Below are 22,713 nucleotides of genomic sequence, written 5' to 3'. Positions count from 1 at the left end.
GGTAGTTACTTACCCAGCTGACATGTTGCTCCAATCCACTGCTGTGGACATATACACTCAAATGCATTAACACCATCAATACAGGTCCCTCCTTGAGCACAAGGGTTAGATGCGCATTCATCAATATCTGGAAAGTCAAAGTGTGCCTTCCATTACAGAGTTTAGAACTAGGTTTAACCCATTTTACTGTTTGTTTGTTGTGGTTTTTCAAAGTTTTTTGTTTTGAGATGAAGGGGGAGAATGTACATACAAATGAACTTATGAACAGACTAGCATGTCTAACCTAATTTTTACTTAGGTTTTTCTCACATCCTTGGACAGAAAATTTCAGAGCTCTTCTCTCCCCTATCTTAAACAGCAAGAAGATTCAGTTAATCTGCTAACGGTGAACTCATGCATTGAGAGTCACATTCAGCCAAGGTGTTTTTTGGTTTGGGTTTTTTTGTTTGTTTGGGGGTTTGTTTTTTTGGTGTGGTGGGGTTTTTGTTTTTTTTTTTTTTTTTTTTTTTGTTTGGGTTTTGTTGTGGTTCCCCCCCCACCCAGGATAGTTGCTGTTGAAAAACAGATTAAAAACCCTGTGCTCCAAATCACAGGCAACATGCAAACCAATTACATAGGTCCACAAGACATTTTAACTACTCCCCTGCCTTCCAAACCAGACATTTAAGCATTTAAGCATGTAATCTACTTAAGAATGGGAGAACCTTTCATGTTCACATTTATATTTCTTAAAATTAATACATTCTGTATCTTTCTTTAGACCAGCTACAGAGTCAGAAATTGTCCTATATGCTTTGGCAACAGGTATTTCTTTGGATATGGTCCATTTATGCTTTTGATAACCTGTAGATCTCAATTGCATCAAATAGATACTGCTGGCTGCACTGCACTATTTTCAGAGTTTCCCGACACACAGCCATTAAAAGACAGGTAAGGTAAAAGACTACCACCAAATTCCATACCCACAGAGCACGGTATTATCAAGTAAGCCGTATCAACCCTTCCAACCTAATGGGTCGCTCATCAGTAAATGCATACTCACCAATAGCACATGTTGGTCCACTCCACCCTGATGGGCAGTGACACTTGAAGCCTGATGAAATTTCATGACAAATTCCACCGTTAGCACAGGGATTAGATACACAAGCATGCTCCGCTGTGAAGAAAGAGAGAAAAAAATTCTTGCTAAATACTCTTCCAGTATCAATTAGGGAGAACATACATGGTTAGAAATTGTGTTCCGATTAAAAAGACCAAGAGAACGAGAAGTGGAGAGATGCCTGCACAGAAGTTTGCAGCCTCCCTCTCCCAGCTGCAGAGAGTAAGATTCCCAGTAGGAGACTGAAGCAGGATTTTACTGAAGGTGCACCATACTTCATATCTACTGACTAGAAAGCCTAAAGGTAGACAGGTCACGATCTCAATATCCTAGGAGAAGTTCCCCATTAACCTACTGCTTCCAGCCATGCACTTCCACCTCCAGAGTACTCCAGCACTTTCCTTTTTTTTCTTCAATGAGACAAAACAGATATGCGGTATGCAGAGGTCTGAACAGTAGTAGTAAAGTATCAAAGGTCTGTTTAGCTTCATTCTAACATTGTTCCTTTAAAATAACAAAGAACAGACCTACATTCAACTATAGGCAGTACTGCTTGTTGTCACTCCATGTAGGGCTGTAACACTTGCAGAAGCTGCACTAAGCAACAATCAAGCTGAGAAGTGACAAGCTGTATGCCATCATTTTTGATATTTTCCCCTCTCAGAAGCCAAGGAAATTTTTGGAAAGAAGAAAGCAATCCCCTTACTAGGTAAGCCTTTCTAATTGTTGCTAGCATTTATATTTCAGAATCTTTCTTTCAGGGATGTTACCTAGTTTGCAAACTGAATTTACATTGTCTACGATGTTATATACTAGTGCCTAAAGCAGCTCATACACCAATCTGCTGCTAATAATCAGTACATAACTCATCAAGTATACGGTTCCCTTTACCCCTGCCTCCTCATCTGAAGGTGCTTCCCCACAACTCTCAGGCCAAGCTAAGACAAGATTTCATCCATTTTAGCTAAAACTTTGCATCGTATTCTACCAGCTGAAGCAAAATTCGAGTTTTCATAGTATTGTTAATATCACATAGCACTTTATAGCAAATTCTAAGAAGATCTACATCCTGATAAATGTGAAAACCTTCTGCTGATAACAGTTTAGTAAATTTAAGGCCAAACAGTTAAGTGAAAGAAAAAAATGGGTTCTTTCCATCTACACTTACAACTGTCAAGGAAGACCAAAATTCAAAGTGAGAAGACTGGGAATATCACATTTTAAAAAAAGGTTTTAACAATCCATCATGTCAAAGAAAGTCACTGCAGAGCACCCAGCTGAATACTACATGTGAAAGAATTGAACTGAAAGCTTTAATTTTTCTCCAAATAGAAAATCTTTGAAGGAAAATAAGCAAGTAACAAAAATTGCACACTGTGCCTTTATCTCCAGAGACAGAATACTCAGGAAAATTCTCCAAATACCAAAACAGTCTCCAGCACATGAAAGTTTTGGTCTTTGAGTAACACATACACAGATACAAATTGAAAAAGCAATATACTATTTTTGTACTGTGGTTGAGACAGGAAGCAGTTTTTCACATTGGACAGACACAGAACTGTTAGACTCTAGTCAAGAAGGCATACTTCATCAGAAACATGGTTTAAACACTATCCTCCATTTTGCCAATGAGAACAGAGAAGACAAGTTTTTGTGTAGACTGCTCAAGGTGACTGTAAGAGGGCTTGAGCACATTTCTACAGTAATCAACATCTGCATTATTAACCCAAACATATTAAAAGTCCCATATTAAAAGATTTTAAAAGTTGAGTTTCTGTTGATCCAAAAGGATAGTCAACACATTCAGGCAGCTATAAGTTGCGCCAAAACTCCCCACCACAGTTAAAACTGAAGTGCCCATCACTACTACCTTCTTTAGTCACCAGCTTGTATAAGATACATGTTTGCAAGCAAGCCAGAAGACAAGAAAATGAGTAGCAGGGAGAAAGGTAACATGGAAAGGCCCACCTTTAACCTGTTTCCATGAGACTATAACCCAATTGGATGTTTGGATTAAGGAAGTGAAGAAATCAAAGAGAAGAAATATTCTCAGTCTTATCTAAATCCAAGGGAAACTGTTGCAGCATTTCTGTTGCTTTCAGTGGTTTTATGAATACCAGCCTAAGGCACTAGACAAGAGAGACAGAGCTGGCATATTCCCACGAAGTGACAACCAAGTTGAAAGGACAAGTTGCATGCCATTACTATTCACGCTTCCCCTCTCAGAAACCAAACTAACTTTTGGAAAGGAGAAGAGGGCTCCTCTATTCAAAAAAATAATAAAAAGCAGCCAACTGGCTAACTAGAATGTAGCCACGTCTGAAATAGTTTCAGGTTTCTGAAAATACATGCAATATCCAGAAGTACCAATTTCGCAGTTTTTTCCAGAGTAGCCATCTGGGCAAGCACAGCGATATTCATCTGGTTCAGTATTCATACATGTTCCACCGTTCAGGCAGGGATGGTGATTTCCACAGTAATTCAGATCTGGACAGAGAAAAAGTGTCAATCAACAGGGAACACAAATCTCACCATTTTAATTCCTAGTCAGACATACAGATGCCTTTCTGGCTCAAACATTCACCCACATTGTCCCCATATTCTATTAGCTATCCTGTCATCTGGTAACTATCCACAGAACAGGGAAGGATGAGCAAAAGACAACTGCATGAGTCAGAAGAGTCAGGACCATTCCGCCTTTTGTCTTAAACTTCCTATACTTACGATGTTGAGGCACCAACTGCCATAAAAGAATTAGGCACAGAAATACTCAGGTAGTTGCACACTAGCAGAAAAAAAATGGTTAATGAGTTATCAGTTAATCATGCACCTTTACTTATTTTTCCTGTACATTAATGTTAAGTACCTTTGTTACAGAGCAGGCCACCCCAGTTGGTTTCACAATTACACTGCCACGGTTCATTACAGCTCCCATGAGCACAGCCTGGGTAGCGGACACACTCATCACAGAACTGTCCTTGCCAACCATAATGACACCTAAGATGTAAGTTCACATGTTAAAAGTTAGCAACATGATGCTTAATTATCAGCATTACAGGTACTTAGAACACTACACTTACCATTCTCAAGAACAAATTCAACTGTTCAATATGCAAAAGATAACAAAACTTAATTTCTCTGTTCAGAAGGGACACACTAGCCCTGTTGAACATCCTTACTAGAGCTCATCTTGCTCAACTGTATTATGCACCATGGAAACAAACAACATGAAGCACTATGCGTTAGGAGAACTGTACACAAATTAGTTGCTCTTTCACAAGAAGTCCCATCTCCACATAATCATCTTACAGTAAAATAAAAATTGTGATTGGTGTAAAAATGTTGAAGTTACTGTTCAAAGGTGACTGCTGGGTTACTGCATCAAGCACCAGAGCTGTTTTCTCTCTATGAAGACAGATTTCAAGATATTAGCTAGTTTGCTCTATTGTGCTAGTCTTGAAAGACCACGGCACCCAGAGAGGCAGCTGTCTTGTCAATTTTCTCAGGACTTAAGTTTCTCAAGAGAACCCTTTCTGCAGATTTATTGCATTGTATCCTCTAGTGACATTATGAAAAAATTGCTCTTTGGAGAAAGGAGAGAGAACAGAAACAAAAACCATTAATTAATTTGTTTTAAACAGAGTTGAAATTTTGTCACAAGATTTCTTCAGAGACCAGTATCTTTATGTTATCTGCAACAGAATTCTGCTAACAAAAGCAACTGTTTATGCTACAGGAAAAGCACTAAAGTCTGAACTTAAAAACCCACAAAACCAAAACAAAATAAAAGCCAAACAACAACAAAAAAAAAAAAACAGAAAAAGAAAAGGACATGGGCTAATGCCTTCTTTTAAACACATATTTCACACATTTTAAAAAGAAATAGTAAGCTTGCTCTTTTGGGCCAACAAAAATAATGTTCTGCCTGTTATTTCAAGAGTATTTCTTATAAACAATTCAAGAGCCATACTAGCAACAAAGAGATGCATAAAAACACACTGAATGGGAGCTGGGCACACGCATGCCAGCAGAGCCCTAATGCCTAGGGGGGAAAAGCATTACAAAGGAAACTGTACTGTTTTAGATTTAAGGCCACCATTCTATTATCAACATGCTTTGAATACCATAAAAGAACATAAAAAATATTCTCAAGCCTTCAGGGTGTGGTGAGAGAAGACAAGGAAAAGACGTATAAATGAGCGGTCTTGGTTCCTTGTGAATCAAGCCAGTTTTACCATTCCTGTAAGCTGAAGCTGTATGAATCCCTCAAGGAACAGAACAGGCTATGCCGGCACCATATTATTTAAGTTTCTACTACTTACATATGCAGAAGAAATCTAGATGCAGATCTCTGCAAGAGGATTGCTTTTATATAAAGTTCTAGAACTATTTTGAGTTCTTAGTCCCAGTATCTGCTCCTCATTCAAAGCCTCACAGTTGCGGGATCCCTACAGAGAGCCTCAGCTGTGTACCTGGTCCAGAGGCCTCTGATCACCCATCTAAGCAAGGCTGTCAGAAGCCTAGAGAACACACGTATTTCAGAAGCAGCTTTCTTTTGCTGTATTAGTGGTGAGAGGAAACAAATACTGCTCCTGCTAAATTTGATCTCTTCCTTCCTCCTCAAGGACAGAAAAATCTTTTCAGGGGCTGGTAATAAACAATAAAAAAAGCACACTGTAACTCACTTTACTGGCCCCAACCCAAATCTCCATGCCAAACTTGGCACTACTGCCAGTGATTCACCATGACTATCCTAGCCAGAGCCAGCTCTCCACCCACATATAACAAGCATTTTCAAGGGCTGAAAGTCTGCATCACAAAGCAAATAATCACAATACCTCAATTTATTTTCCATACCCAATGCATAACAAGTCTCTTTAACACTGTACTGGTGATTAAAAGTGGAAAAAAAAAAAATACAACCACCACCCGAGAACTTGAAGGCATCTTAAGCACCTACTTGAGTTTGTAGGTATGCTCGACTGCATTAAAATTAGTTCAGAAGAGGGTTGCTCCTTTTTCATGGTATTCAACAGCCAAAGTTTACTGTTAAAGTTGCCACCAAGCCCAAGGGAAATAATTTCCAGAGGCTAAAAACAGTCCAAAGGAACACAGTGTTTACAAGTCAAAAGGTTACTATGTGGTAAGCTGATCAGCCTTCAGTTTACAAGGAAGAGTAAATTAGGATTTCCTCTTGAACAGGAAGTCTGGTCGCATCCTACATTAGCAGGTGCCAGAGCAGCTTTATTTCCACTTCCTTCTAAAAAGATAATGTTTACACGGATCTCCGCTCAACCCTAGAGCAAGATGTGGTGAAGAAAGTGAAATCAATTCAGAAATGGGCATGCTGTCATTTATGAGAAAAATACAAAGCCAACACACAAGGATGAAAACAGGTTAATGACCCACTATGAGAAACCCAAAAGGGACAGATACAAAAGCAACATCATCTACAGGAAAAAAACCCCAAAACAATACAACAAAACCCCACCAAACCAGAATTCCTGTCGAAGTGACAACCACTTGTGTAAAAGCCAAAAGGAAACTGCTAGTGCAGCTAATGGTGGACTAAAGCCACTTCTTCCCTGCCCACCCAGCCGAGAATAATTTGTTGGAAGTTTCTGCAATCCTCAATTTTTCACATCTGACTAAATAAGCCAAATTTAGAGAATTCATAAGGATTCCCATTGTTCAACTGACAAAGAAAATTCTTATTGGAATCAAGATTTTACTTCCTTTGTCCTTCCCTTCTGCTGACTTCATCAGCTCTAACTTGTCTTTACAACCAAATGCACACAAAACAAAATCAGAGATGGCTTAAACTTAGCCCTTGCTGGGTTATTAACAGTACAAAAATCTACCATAAATAGATTGCTACAGTTTAGTAACTTCCTGATGGAAGGCTGAAGTACAAGCATCTGCTCCCAAACCAAAGTGTCCCTTCAGGTCAGAATTAACACAGGCAGTGCAATAGGAATAGGAGAACAATTGCTAGTTATCTTGAAACCATGGACTTGCAGAAAAGATCCTGATAATTCTACAGACATGCTCCACAGCTTGCATTTTCCTTAGTTGAGAGTCTGGTGGCAATAGAAAATAGGAATGAAAATACAATGCTGGAGGAAGGGGAGGTGGCAGCAGTTAACATTAGCAAAGCTTTTAGATAACATTTCAGTCTTGAGATTAGAGAAACTGCAACTGTGCAGGAAAATACTGTTGTCATTGACAAGTAGATAAAGTCAATAATTCTACTCACTGTGTACTAGGCTACAATAAGACAGTGGGGCTTCAAACAACTAAATTCCAGGACAAGGAAGACAAGGCTTTCTACAGTAAATCTCAAAGTGTTTACAGTAGTAAACTTAGCATCAAGGAATTCTACAGAAGCACCCGTCACTATACACAGTTCAAAGATACATATGTACTCAGAGACAGGAGTGGGGGAAGTGGGGAAAGGACAAAGAAATAGAAGATTTGGGAGTTTTTTGCTTTTCCTAGGGCTATTAAAAAAGCTAAAAACTGGTCAAATGCAATACAATAGAGAGTTTTCTACAGAACTATGTTTTCCCTATGTTCTTCTGAAACAGTTATAAAAAAGCTGATAATTGTCTTTACGTTCCTCTGAGGGTGTTGGTGTTATAATTATTTAGTGAAAGCCAGGTTGAAATCGAGCGTTTCCAAATCAGATGGCTCAATACGTTCAAAAGATCCCATACTGCTGTATGTAAACAGATACACTATTTGTGAGGATAAGGCCCTGAGCAATCTGGTCTCACTAGACCTCCTTTGCGCAGGAGGTGCGACTAGACAACCCTGGAGGTTCTTTCCAAACTCCATGATTTTATAAATTCTACAATGGAAGCAGTATGGAAAGGTGAAGAGATGTACCCACATCCTGTTGGTCTGTAAGCCATGGTCCCTCACCACCTTGCATGATTAACTCCTCCTTACCCAAAAGGAAGATGCCTGTTACACAGTAAAAAGTTAGACTGCTCTCAACAGTCAACTTTAACTCAGCTGTTTCATACTATCTTCACACACAGTTTATTCTCCTGGTTCAATTACTTCTGGTTATTTGAGAGTCCTGAATTTTCTGTGCAGGAAGTTCAGCTGATAAACTTCATATTGCAGGTCTCATCCAATCACTAATCTATTCCGGTTAACCTTACAAAAAGACTCATAACACACGAGAATGAGAGGATACCTAAATAAATTCTGTTCTACACATAGCTACAGAGCTTTGTCAGCACTTAATACATAAATACACCTAATCCACCAATGCGAACGAAATTAAAACTAAACTACTCCTGATCTCTAGGGCAGAATATGAGCCTAAAAATAAATTTAAAAAATCCTAGAGAGGATGTAGGCAATGTGGTATAAGCCTTTAATTACCACAGGTTATACTTTACCTGCATATTGCACATCCTGCAAAGGCCAAAGTGAAGATCACTGTGACATATTTACACGTAATTTTTTAAGCAAGCTTTTTGGAGGGAGCTTCTCTCACTCATATTTCAAGTGGAAGCTGCGGCCAAAACACTCAACACAGGAAAACGAAGCAAAACAGTGACATTAAGAGCAGAAGCAAAATGCATCATTCAGGGGTGGGGGAGAAATAACCCTCTTAAATGGAAAACCACTAAATTTTCTAATGACATGAACAGGATGGTGTTGCATAGGCCAGAACAATAGCTTTATATTAGTTATTTACTTAAAATAACTATAAGAAAGTCTGTTTAATCTTTTAAGAGATTAATTGTTGCGTAGCAGGCACCAGTATGGTCTAGCTGTTAGATCCTACAATTCTGAGCATCCAGATTCAATGTTATAGCTAGTACAGTACTCACTAAGATTTGTCACAGAAACACTTTCTCCATTTTCCTACCTTCGAAATAGGCATGATAGTTTTGTGAATAGGGAAGGAGAAGATGCTCGTTAACAAACTCAAAGGGTTTAATTACCTGAAAGCTTGTAATCTTTTCCTCTCACCCCCAGCATTCTTATTAGACCAAAAGATACAAACCTGTCCCTACAAACTTTTTTCTCCTTTAATAAAGGAAGTTATTGAAAGCTAAAGTTCTCAATCCAGTACTTCAGAGTTTTGTGAAGGAGCTGATAGAGGGGAAGGTTCAAAATTGTTTAGCCAGAACATATGAGGAAAGATTGCTCAGTTAACTTGCAGTAAGTGGCTCTAAGGGTGTGTCTATATTTGCATTCGTTCACACCAGCAGTACGCTTTTTAAGTGAACAGCCTGATCATTCCTGTTGATGGTGTGTTGGTTCATATCACAGAGCTGTTTTGGAACAAAAGAATCAGATTCCTTTTAGGTTAAACTAAGGTAATGGAAGACAATGTATGCCAGGAGCACACCTAATGTGTTCCAGCTGCAAACAAGCATTCAGTCCACAAAACCAGACTAGAGCTAGTTTAAAATTTAAAAAAAAAATACACAACAAAAACACACAAAGTGTTTTTAGTGTGGATATTGGGTTCTCAATGCCGCTTTGATCTACTGTTCTGAACTGCCTGCTGTTACAGACACAAGTTAAAGCATTGCATGTTTTTACTTCCTCTACACCCGTTCACATTCTCCCAGAAGCAGCATCCATCTTTAGTATATATTCTGTGCCTTCCTACCCACTAACCCTCCAGGGAAGTGAGCGCAGAGTGTGCTTCGGTTCCTTGACCAATAAAGAAACAAAGCATGGGATTCTTTTTTGTCTAACTTAACATGTCTAGTTGTGAAATACTTGACAACAATCCCAGAAGGCTTACCACTAGGACAGGAAAAACAATAATAAAAGCATACTGATTCTGATAACAGGAAAGAAAACTTACATGATAAGACGCAGAGAAGTTATAATTTTACAAGTTCTGTGAAACCTGAAGCTGTGATACAATATCTCGCATCAAAGAGGAGACAGGAGATGATGCCCAGGTACTGTACCAAGTGCACTCCTGCAGGGCCAAACAATACCCTTGCTCTTTTTAGGGACCGTAACTAAAGTTCAAGAGCATAGGAATTGAAACAGTCAGATGCCACAGCAACTAGCACGCTGCTCAAACAAGAGTTTTTCTAGCTTACTGTTCAGAGCAGCTTATGAGATTCCTCATCATTCCATTCTGGATCAATTGTGGAAGGAAGCTGTACTGTTTAGATCTGCCTGATCTAGCTCATATGGAAGCTCCCCACCTCTTACTTTCTCTCCACTTTTAGAAGCAGGTATTGTATTTCCCCCTTTTTTCAGACCTCCATGATCTTTTGTTAGTCCTGTAGTCTTTCAATAACCACCTGTTTAGAGATGCCTCACCAGATCTCCTTGTACCCAAGAAGGTGTTTACAAGAATCCAGCTGCCTTTTTTTTTTTTTTTTAAAGTTTAGGCATAGTTCCCCAATGCTGATGTTAACCATGTTGTCCACCCAACCATCATGAAAACACAAGCAAGACATGAGTGATATTGGTAGACCTCCTACTGAAAACAACAGGAAGACTATAACATTTAACAAAGAGTCTCTAAAACTATTACACCCCACACTCCAGGTAGTTGTAGCTCACTTTGCAACTCAAGCTTTTGTTCCTGCATTTCTGTACAGAAAGTACTGAATAGTCAAGCAGGTTCTGGCCCTTACAGTGACAGACTAAGGAAGCAAAACCACTTGGGAGAGGCCTACAGCATCAGCAAGCACTGCTGGATGCAAGCAGTGCTGAAGCGGAATACAAGGACTACAGAAGGCGTGGCACTGGACAAGAAGTTTGAGGAATCTATTCCAACAGGACAAACATAAGACACATGATCAAATTTAAAAAAAAAAAATCACCAACATTGTAAAACCAAAATTTTGTCACATATAGTTCAAAAGTAATTCTAGAGTAAAACAGTTTATAGCACACAGATTAAACAACTAATTTACTTTACGTTTTAAAAACTATGCTTGCTTTGTTCAACTTGCATGAATTCACATTAGAGTTCTATTAACAATCCTATTTCCAATTAATTTCAGTTAGTCCACACCTCCCAAAGAAATTTTTGTATCACAGTTGTGTGAAGTAAGACTTGCATTTCCCAGGACATAACCTAGGTCCTACCATTGCTCCAGAAGTGGAACACCAGCTGAGCAGTGTTAGGGACCTGACCCCTTTTGTTTTGCTTTGGAAGAGTAATTTAAACATGCAAAGGCACCACGAAAAGTAGAAAGATTTCTGAAAATACCATCAACCTGGTAGGAATATGACAATGTAGGCCAGATATGAGGCATATCTGGATTTCTGCCAAACCCATACCACTCTAGATCACAAGGAAGTGAAAGATTAAGCTGTTAAGCCTACTGACAGCACCAAACACCTCAAGTCAACAGTTTTAATCAAGGAAGGAGACTGTCATTTGTGGTTTCTCTATGATCAGCCTTGGTAATTTCATAAGGTGACTGAGCCTAAACCAGTTATAAGCCATTAGATCAAACTGCATTCCTATCTAGACAGTTTAATGGAATTTAACAAAGTACTTTAAATGATGCAAAAAACATACAAAAAGCACCATCATCTTGGCTTGGCAATGTTGCTGCTTTGACAATCATTCCTACTACTCTTGGCTGGTGAAGTCAATCAACAAGACCATTTGGTCTGCCACTGCAGGCCAAAAAAAAAATTACAGTGGCCAAACACTAAGTCTAGATACGGATAAAGGTTGTTTTGGAGTTGTTTGGTGTTGTGGGTTTTCTTTGGTTTGGGGGGGGGGTTTGGTGGGTTTTTTTGTTTGTTTGTTTAGAGTTTTTTTTGGTTGTGTTTTTTGTTTGTTTGTTTTTGTTTTGTTTTTTTAAGACAACTGTAATTTCCCATCTTTGCAAGATTCAGCTAAGTTGCTTTTGCTTTCCTCAGGGATTTATTTTTGCTCATTATTCAGTAAGTTATTGTTGCTGAACTGCCTCCACAATGACAAAAACCTATCACCTAGATGCAACTATACCACAAATTCATTTCCTGTATCAGGTCATTTTAAGACATCAGGTCATCCCTTACTTATTTTCCATTTCTTCAATGAAAACTCAACAAAACAAATGGCAAACTTCACATCACTAACTTCCTCAAAACAATGGGTACGTGAACTTGCCCAACAGATGATGTACAGTTACAGCTAATAGCATATACTTTATTAACAATCAGCAGTCATGTAGCTACTTTTAAGATCTGGTTTTGGTATTACATTTAATCCAAGAATAACTCTAAATTACATTGGAACATCAAAGCATGGAGGGTAGATCCTTTCTATGAGAGCTAGGCTGAAGCCTCAGAGCCATTGCTTAAGTTACCTGCATGTTCATGCAAGCTGAAGATGGAAACTGGTTTTCTATTTATAAATGCCACTGCAGATTCTGGCAACCAAGTAGCTATTGGCACCAGTAGATTTCCATACGTCTCACACCCATGTTTTTCTCACATTTTCATTTTCCTTCTGAATTAAAAAAAGGACATTGTTTTCACCTGTTAAGTGACAGTGGCAACTGTCCAAAAACCAGAATGAAGGAATCTTGATTATAATTCAGTAGCACCAAACATAGCAGTATCTTTTAAATAACAGCTTCCTTTGTACTGCTAAGATAAAGGTCATGTCTGTAAACCTTGCTTATTTTTAGTTCAGCATCATTTTCCTACAGAAAGTATTATCCATTTGGGTTAAAAGCAACATTTCTAATATAGCATAATCACTATTACAGAATACAAGCTAAAGATATCTGTGTGAACAAGCTCAAGCTACCAAATCACATTTAAAGAGGTAGCCAGGAACCTTCTGCAATACTGCAAACAGAATGGCCATAGACAGAAAGGCCATTGCCTTCCCTTCAACCTGCTGATCATAGATGTATCGCTTCAGCAGATAGACATTGAGAAACAAAGCAGATGGCACACAATCCATCTGAAATATTGAGTCCCTTATTCCTTCCTCCCAACAATACCTTCTTTCAGATGAGATAATACATCCAGCAAAACAGCAAGATCTCTGGTTAGAGTCTTTCCACAGACTCAAGTGTTATTTTTGTGAGCTTTGTTTAGCTGGACAGGTTAGAAGGGGACACCTAGACTTACAACCCCAGACGCTTCTTCACGTCAGTGACACACTGTAAGCAAAGGCTTTGCTCACATGAGAGCACCTATTGACATATGCCTTAAAAAAAGGTACCATAGCCACCCAGCTCCCCATCTTCAAAGGTTTTCTATTCCATTCTTTACACCTTCCTCCTCCTCTCCAACTTCTGTCTTCCCAGATACAACTGGTATCAAAGAAATGAAAGCTAAGAAAGAAACCGCACCACCCCGTCTCTGCCCCCCCCCTCCCCCGCCCGAAAGGGGTACCGTTTTGCATTTGCATAAACCTGTTGCTTTTTCACATTTATAGGTGAAAAGGCTCCTTGCATTTGAAAAGCAAACATTCACAGGCTCCTATGACACTCTTTTGACATCTACAGGACTCCAGAAACCCTTATATGAATCGAAATTCAAGGGGGAAAATGTGTTCTTGGAAAGCTCAAGGGAAGGAGTACTTCCTACTGGGTAGAAGTGATAAGTGGCCCAGCTCTCAACCACAATCTCTACTGCAACCTAAAAGAATCACCAATAGCAGTAGGGGCACACAATACTTGAAATCACAAGCAAGCTATTTAATAATATGAAAAGATCACAAATAACATTAAATAGAAACATTCTTTCTTACAAAAAGGAAGCCATGGTTTAAACATCTGCCTTGTAAAAAAAAAAGTCTTTTAAGGAAGGTTTTATAGCTCTTCAGAAGTGAAACTGCACATGCACTGAAGTGCTGCACTTGATATACCAGAATTTACGGTTTTTAGTCAGATTTGAGTTACAACACACCAAATTTTCTACAAGTCAGAAGCATCTGATGGAAGTTTCAGGGCAGTAAGAAGCCACTCTGTGGTGCACTGATTTAAGACTTTGGTACCTGCCATACCCCACTGTCAGAAACTTCAGGCTTTCCAGCAGGATTAAACTTGTTTGCATGTCAGCTGCCACAGCTCACAAACTGGCATTTCAACCCCAGCTTAGCTCTAAGCCCAGCAATCCTATTTCTGCATCCTATTTCTGACACTTCTGTGATGGTTGTGGTAGTTACTAGTAGGAGGATGAAGCAGAATTGCCTTAAACTATCACAGCTTGCCACAAATGGTATTTGTCAGCTCTCAGGGGTTCTGGCAGCCAGTTCAGTTTCACATCATTCCAAGCAAGTAGATTCAACACAGATTACAAAGGAACCACTGCATAAGTCTGCTCTTACAAGGACACATACAACTCTGACCACAAATAAACTCAAGAACTTACACAGGATTCCAAGCTTGCAAGCAGACCTGTCCCATTTCTTCAACAGCCAGGGTAAAAATAACACCCATTTCCCCTTGACCTACTACACTGGATGCTTGAACTCTTACAAGGAAACAATCAACTCCTCTTGCTATCACAGAGTCTACTTAGGCTTCATCACAAAGTTAAGGGAACATTTCAGGCTGTTCTCTTGTATTCAGGGACCAAAACCCATTCATCTGGGGTAGAAAGTTTAGGTTGGGGTTGCTACTGTATCTCTGTCATTACCAAAAAAACCCTTTTTTTTCTTGGAAAAGCTAAGCTTACTATATTTTGGTGATGAAACATATAGAGATTGTGTTCCAGGAAGGAGAGGATTTCCTAGTTGTAACAGTCCAAACAGCAAGATCCCCTTTTTATTTGAGGGGAACAAATAGTTCCCCTCAATAAAGATCAAAGCTCCTAAGGATTTTGAAAAGAACAAAAGAAAAAAAAAATTTTCTCATTTGATAAAGGCATAGTTGTGGATTACATGAAGCAAATCTGTTCAGTCCTATATGCACAAAAAACAGAACAGGATTGCAAAACAATATGACGTATATGCAGTTCTTACACATTTGAAAACTGCTTCAGATGTATTTCCACCCATGTTCTTGTATAGAAGTTTTTCCATTTTAAAGTAGACTCTTTAGAATGTACACAGCGACATACACAGAAAACGCTAAAAAGATCAGTACTCATAAAAAAAAGATACTCAAGCATGCAGACTTACTTGCACTCCCCAGGTGTACTGCAACCCCCATGGAGCAAATTACATCCTTGTTTACATACAGCTGTAAATAGAAAGAGATTGAGGCATCAGTCCGGGCAGCTAGGTATCCATTCATACAGCAGCAATCTGGAACTGTTCAGCTAGGGCTTCTGTCTTTTATTTGGCTTTTTTTGTGCAAAGCAGACTGCCTTTTGCCATGTTCTAACAGTTGTTGCTTCCAGCTAGCTATTTCACAAAAACTCAACCCCATTATAACTGTTTATGAAAAAAATAATTTAAAGTAACTCCTTGAAAAAGTTGCTACCAAATAGGTTTGCAGCAACTGTCAGCACTGAAACATTTATCAAATACGGTTATTTTTTAAACCTGGTATTAGACTGGTATTATACTGGAAAACCCAAGCTTCAAAAGATACACATGACCTTGAGTAAGACCTAAAAAGTCTCCCCTGTCATTAACAGGCTTTTTACTGAAAAGGAATAGAAAACAAAACCAAGAAGCCCTCAACAGAAAGAGGAGTATGGCAAGTAATTTTAGCACTAATTACGCACCAAGAACTGAAGGCAAAATGCAGAGACTTGATTGAGTGGTACACTCAAAAAGATGACTACACTTGAATTTCTGTTCACATTAAGAGCGATCAAAAAGCTTTCAGCTTTGCATTTATTACACCTAAAACTTTTTCATTTGCAAAAATAGTGTTAGGAGGGCATTTTTACATCATTAAATTCTACAGTATTACTGATATTATCACTGTTCAATAAAATCTTACATTAACAGATGTAATATGTGATTTTGCTTTGAAGCAGCACCACCATCGAAAAAACCCAAGTAGTAAAAAGATGTTTCACTATTTCGAATCCTAAATTCGTTCTGTAGCCCCCATAGCACACGCCGGGCTCCACTCTTCATAGAGGATGTTTTTTCAAAAATTTGTATTCAAAGGACAAAGTCTGCATGTATTAAAATTAAAATGCTACAGCACTGACACTACAGAAATACCTACAGCAGTTTATACCTATTATATTTACACTAGAGCTAATCTAAAATGAAGCAAACGATACTACCTTGTTTACATTCGTCTCCCATCCAACCTTCCATGCAGGCTTTGTTTCCATTTTGATCACATGTGTAGTGACCAACAAAATCATCTCGAGGGCCACAAAATTTATTGCACAGAGCACTGTAGTAATTTTCATCACACTTCACTCTTATTTGTACTTCAAAATGGGCAACAGGACCATTAAATTGTAGTGTCTTCCATCGATCTTCTGGGTTGATCATGCCAGCATGTGCCACTCGTTCTATTAACAAGTCTTCACCTTTTTAAAAAAAGGTAAATTCAACAGGTGGTAAGTTTGATAGCACACAACAGCATATAAATTCAAATCAAAATTATTCAACTGGTTAAGAGAAAACTTAGTAAAGAAAATGTTAAGATGATAAAAGATCTACTGTATAACTGAATTTTCCTTTGCCTTGCAAAGTTCATTACAGGAAGGCAAATTTAAAAAAGTATCCCAAAGGAAATATTAAAAAACCCTGGAACATAATCCATAGGAAATAGCTTATTTTTCAAAGCAGCCAAAAATACCACACCCACATGCTGACAACTAGCAGCTTTATCTTGATCTGAGGCTCTTTTTGCCTCCTTTTTGTTCTTAAAAAATTGCAAAATTGGCATAACCTAGTAGCTGAGATATTAAAGTTCTCTGGTGCAAGTTAAAAATAAAGAAAAAAACACACAGTATACTCAATTTGCTGCAAAATTACTAAGCAATAGTAAATGCTCTGGTAGGCTTGCATTATGCACATAAGCTAGCTTCTTTCCATTTTGTCACTCTACCATAAAGGCAAGACATCTTTAACAGGAATTTTACAGAACACTTTCTGTAGCCAGTATTTGACATTTTGAGAAGAAACACACAAATGAACCCAGCATTGTCAAGGGGCCATTCTCAACTCTTTATCCTACTTATCCTTATCCTCAGTGGAACCACTGATAATTGTGATCACTCTTGCAATACACTCTATAAGCCTCCTCCCCTGCCCTCACAGAAAGCAGCAGCACTGCTACTGCCAAGTTCCATTATCTGAGACCAAATGTGCACAAAGTATTATATACCACATGGGACAAGTGGATTCTTGATATAAGACTGTGGAACTGCCAACAAAGTATTTTCATTTTTATGAACATCCAATTTTATGTTTTTATCCATCTTATTCTTGGTATAGAATCTTCAGTACAAGGAGATGAGATACAATTATACAGTACAATGAAATTATACAATTGCTTCAGCGAATGTTAAGAATAAGCAAAGCACAGTAAGGGTAAGAGTAGACAGTGAGTAACCCCAGTGAAAGGAGTTTTCAAATGTTTTCACTATTCAAATCTGGTAACATCCCACTGCAAGAGTTTTTCTAGGTGACTCTGCAAGCTGCAGCTGGAACTCCAAGCACTATTTAAGAACAAGGAAAAGGTACAGAACCTCCACTTGTACACATGCATTTCATACCCATTTGTGAAACAGTTACAATATTGCCAGCTCAGAGCTTCAGCATCCATTTTCCTTAAATAATAAAGATTCTTTAAACTGCATGTTAAAAGAAATTAAGAATCAAAAACTAATCACAGCAAGAGGCTGTAATGGTAGTGAGATGAAGTCCAAGCTTCAGATTATTGATATAAAACATGCCAAGCTGGTAGCAAGCAACACTAAACTATCATTTTCAACAAATGCATTTCACCTACTTACTTTCTAGACCTCATTAACTTAATCTGTTTAGAAAATAAAACCAAAGAAGTGACTGTTTGTCACCTAGGAAGTTATTGACAGCATAGAGGTATCCTGTGCATCTCTCACCAAAGCTGCACTTCTCCCTCAGCATGGAAAATTACTCAAGTGACAATTTTCAGTCACTCCAACATTAAAGGAAAAGGAAAGCTACAGTAGTGAGCTCTTCGATGCCTTTTGTTACCTTAACATCTTTTTTCATGCTTGCTTCTACCATAAAAATCTTTCCTCTTAAAATCAAAGGATATTGAACTTAAAATAAAAGCTGTTGTAATTAAGCATTGAAAGGTTCTCCAATTATTCAGAACTCAAAGCATCTCTGTGCTTTAATATTAAAAGTGGTTCTGCCATGTATAGGCTACAATTCACACTTGCCTGGACTAGTCTGTATAAAACATTTTATGGCTAGACAAGACACATTGAAGTCTATTCCTGTTCTTCAATGCTCTAATTCCTCTACGTGAACTCCTCTGTCATCCAGCAGCACATGGCCAACAGCAGAGAGGACAAGAAACCTGCAAGCTAAGAAAAGGCTGTCTGTATTTTGGTTTTGACTGAACAGGGTATCTATCATACCACCAGTCACCATTAAAAGCTTCATGATTAGATTCAACATCCTTTTATAGTCTTATTCTTCACTAACTATTGATCTGAAAAACTATAAATGAAAAATGCTGAATCATTGAACGGTCAAGGAAATTGAACAAATAGGTCTATAATGCATATTTGCTATTTCCTAGCTACAAGTAACACAGCCTCTTCAAAAACAGCTACAACAGCCACTGCTATAAAAGTATTTCCTCAAAGTGCATCAGACGGACTGAAGAACAAGTCCTGAGATTAAAGGAGTGGCTCATATAACAAAAATCTTATCAAGCACCTTCAGGCTAATGCAGATTCCTCACACCTAGTTAAACAACTGGAACAAGCATTACAGCTATTGCAATATACCTATGCAGAACAGTCCTCTTGATACCTGGGGTCGAGAACAGGGGATATAACCCCAATAGCCCCCCTTTTTTTTTTTTGAACACTCAAACTTTATCTTCAAAAACTCCTCTGAAAAAGAATGTATTCTGAGTCTTAAGAGCTTTTCCTTTAGCTTCTATCAGTAAAAGTGGGGCTTAACAGCCTAAATAAGCAAGCCAAATAATTTACCCCGAGGCACAAAGGCATCAGGAAATCAGCTCCAAGCCATTAAGTTCTAATACTAAACTCTTCGATACCAGAGTAAGTATGAGAATTCTGCTTTACTTCAAATTTAAAACTGATTCCAAATAAAAGGTGCATCTTCCAAAGAGATCTGTAATCATAGGGAGGAACATGTTTGTCAAGGTTCCTCCCTCCTCCCCCACAGTGCCAAAGTGTTTCTGGAGATATTCAGTCTCTCATATTTAACTGTTTTGATGTGACAAATTTGTTCTCTGCATCTGGTTTACCAGTAAAATTTACTTTAGGAACTCTCACACGTTACTTTTAGCCCTCAGTAAAGGCAATGAGCTGCCTAACTGAACTTGCCTGGTTATTGGTCAAAAAAGCAGCGCATACTACTTAAAACCTCCCCCCCCCCCCCTCAGAAGCAAGAAGGCTTTCTTTCCTTGATTACTAAGTTTCCTATAAGCCTCTCTAGAAAAGCAGATAGTGGCACAGACGTTTGCATGAAAGGAGACGATGCCTAAAAGATGGTTCTTTACCTAATGTTCCTGAAGCATCTGATTTGGGGAAGAGGAAGCCTTACCTGAAGAGTATTTAACTGTAACTGTGCAATCAGGAGCCACGACTACACCCAAATAAGAACAGTGCTCATCAACACCCTAACTTTTAGCAGGTCAGACATTCGCAACAAGTCACTCGAAGGGCAATACAAAAGGTGATCATGATAGCTGTTTGCTTGAAAACACACATACGGTAGCATATGAACTTTATGCCCAAAGGAACAGGAGGTGCCCACCTCAGGAAACACATTCTCTTCAGCCTTTTTCAAGCAATCATTTCAAAAAGCCGTAAGGACAGATTAGTCTCCTACAGACTAACATGAAAGAGAAGGGCAACTCTGCATCCCTGCAGCATGTAGTCAAATGGAAAGTTACTTCACATGTGAAGATGCCAGTGTTGGGTTAAGCGCTGCCAAGACCTCTGCTGTACAGCTACAAGTTTGCCAAGCCAAATGACTTACCTGGAAAGTAGCACAAAATTCTCTGACGGATGACAGAGAACAGGCCCTTTACAGTGACTCTATATCTAAGGCAGTTTCCTCTCCCCCTCCTCCACCCTCCCAAAGCAAACAAGTGGTACCACTTACACTGCCAGAAGCTTCCTCTGAGCCAACCCTGCTGCACAGAGGAGGAAAAAAGCGCAGTAGTAGTTCAGGAATCAGGGCCTGAAAGCCCTTCTTAAGAGTTTGCAGTTTGAGGCAAGTAGTGGGGAAACATTTGCCCCAGCAGACTTATTATTGAGATGGTACTTTAAGGATCTGCTCTGGGCACCCTTGCCTGGCTTTCAGTAAGTTCAAGGAAGAATATGGGATGCTGGGACATAGAGGGAAGGAAGAATGATAACTGTTCTAAAACCTTCAAGTTGTTCACTGGAAAGCCCTCTTTCCAGGTTTTGATTTTTTTTTGTTTGTTTGTTTGTGTTGTTTTGTTTAGGGTTTTTTGTTGTGTGTTTTTTCTAAATACCCACTTGAAAGTCCAAGCTGGAACACAGGACCTGCATTTAACTTTCAGCCTTACTCATCCCCATTAAAGGAATGCAAAACCTGACTTTGGAACTAATTAATCAGCTTATAGACTCTGGCAATTACTTTGATTAATCTTTCTTACAGTAGAAATAGAAGACACATGTAACCTGATCCAGAGATCAGCTCGGTGTTCAGGATATGATAAGGAGTTCAGCTTTCCACAGATACTCTCTTCATCCCTCCAGGATGCAGATACTGTTTGTCTTTTCTCTGGAGGAGCTGCCATATTCCCTCTCCTATTCTCTTACATACAGATTTTTACTGATCTGTCCCTGTTCAGCAGTTCAGCAGTCCTTGCAGAAATATAAGGGAAGTGTCTTTGCATCTTAACAGATTCACAAAGCAAAAACCTACTGGGAGGACTCCCTAGCAAGACCACTCAAAAAACCCCAAATAAAACAATGAAAAACAAAACCAAAAACCACCCTTCAGCACTAAGGAATTCTTCCTAGGAAGCTAATATGCAAGTCTGAATTGCAGCACGGCAAGGCAACAGTTCTCTATCATGGTAAACAGACTACAGAAACATTTAACTAAGACAATCATTTAGCTAGTCTTCAGCCAATTTATAGGCCAAGAAAACCCTCCTAAATCCACACAACAAGCCTTCTAGATTTCAGATACAATACAACTCAAGAGCACCTCTCTGGTAGCCTATATTAAAGAGAAGTTCACCTTCCACTGGCAGTTCCCCATGAGAGCCAAACTGCAATCCGACACTTACACAGACTCCCATAGTTCACGCAAACTGTTAAATTCTAGAGGCCCAGTGGGCCATCTCCTTAGACATATCCTGTTCGCCTGAAGCTCAGGAAAAAAAAAAAAAAAAAGACAACATCAACGCAAGTAAACAGATTTGTTAGAGCATGTTAAGCTAAAAAGCAGAAGAAAGACTTTGCACAAGCCTGAAGTGACCGTCCCCTTATCAAAAATATTTTAAGAGAAACCTGGGTTTTAAAGCTACAGGTTTGCAAGAGGATTTTGTCAATTCTAAGACACAAACATAGCAAGTTACAAGACTGTTACTTAAGTAGCTTATTAAAAAACAAAATTCAGCACTTAAATGCTTACGGATCTGTTCTGCAGGATAGACTCTTTGTGTTCAACCCCTCCTACACTGTTCCATGAGTAGATGTGCCATCTAGAACTAGGGCACGAATATTCCAATATTCACTGTACTGGCCACCCCGAGGTAAATTATTCCCAAACTGGAAACTATTTAAAGGAATTAACTTCATGTAGTACTTTTTGAACACATTTGAGAGGACACCTCCAATCTGTCGCTATGTCAGACAGCTAAACTTATTCATGATTCAGGCTTACTCTTCTCAGCACACAAGATCTCATTTTGAAAACCACGTCCAACTTTGGGAAGTGCCATTGAAGAAGGCTGTGGACCAATTGAAGGGTTGCAGCAACATCAATTACCAGAGAACTAAAGAAAACATGAGCCGGGCTCTTCTCGATGATGTCCAACAACAGGACAAGGGGCAATGGGTGCAAGCTGGAGCACAGGAGGTTCCACGTTAACATAAGGAAACACTTTTTCACTGCGAGGGTGACGGAGCACTGGAACAGGCTGCCCAGGGAGGCTGTGGAGTCTCCTTCTCTGGAGACATTCAAAAGCTGCCTGGACATGTTCCTGTGTGATCTACTCTAGGTGGTCCTGCTCTGGCAGGGGGGTTGGACTACATAATCTTTCGAGGTCCCTTCCAATCCCTAACATTCTGTGATTAGAAAAACTTGAAGGAGCTATTAAACAAAACAAAAGCAGCTTAACTCTAACAGAGGGAAGGATCAGGAACAAACTACAAACTCATCATTACTTTGCCTATCATTGGAGACACAGTGTGTTAGAAGCATCTTTAAGTTAGGAAAGTTTGTCAGGAAAATGCAAGTGGGACTGATCCCAATCCTCAAGTAAAAGGATCTTTAAACGCTAACGTAGCCTTAATATCAATTGAGCTTTGCCAATTCTTTTATGCTTGATGGA

General features: G+C 39.0%; 1 protein-coding gene across 2 annotated transcripts in view; it reads right to left on the bottom strand.

The window, feature by feature from the left end:
- The window catches only part of JAG2 (jagged canonical Notch ligand 2), a 70,797-nt gene that overhangs the window by 20,238 nt on the left and 27,846 nt on the right, over nucleotides 1–22,713 (bottom strand). For both annotated transcript variants that reach the window (XM_086462275.1, XM_086462276.1), the window contains exons 4-9: nucleotides 16,253–16,507; nucleotides 15,186–15,246; nucleotides 3,966–4,096; nucleotides 3,467–3,586; nucleotides 1,043–1,156; nucleotides 14–127 (exon numbers count right to left, since the gene is read on the bottom strand). In XM_086462275.1, coding sequence (XP_086318401.1) covers nucleotides 14–127; nucleotides 1,043–1,156; nucleotides 3,467–3,586; nucleotides 3,966–4,096; nucleotides 15,186–15,246; nucleotides 16,253–16,507 — 795 coding nt within the window. The remainder of the gene's footprint in view (nucleotides 1–13; nucleotides 128–1,042; nucleotides 1,157–3,466; nucleotides 3,587–3,965; nucleotides 4,097–15,185; nucleotides 15,247–16,252; nucleotides 16,508–22,713) is intronic.

Source organism: Leptosomus discolor, chromosome 3, assembly GCF_034619465.1.
Source record: "Leptosomus discolor isolate bLepDis1 chromosome 3, bLepDis1.hap2, whole genome shotgun sequence".
NCBI lineage: Eukaryota > Metazoa > Chordata > Aves > Leptosomiformes > Leptosomidae > Leptosomus > Leptosomus discolor.
This window is presented reverse-complemented; position numbering and strand designations above follow the sequence as displayed.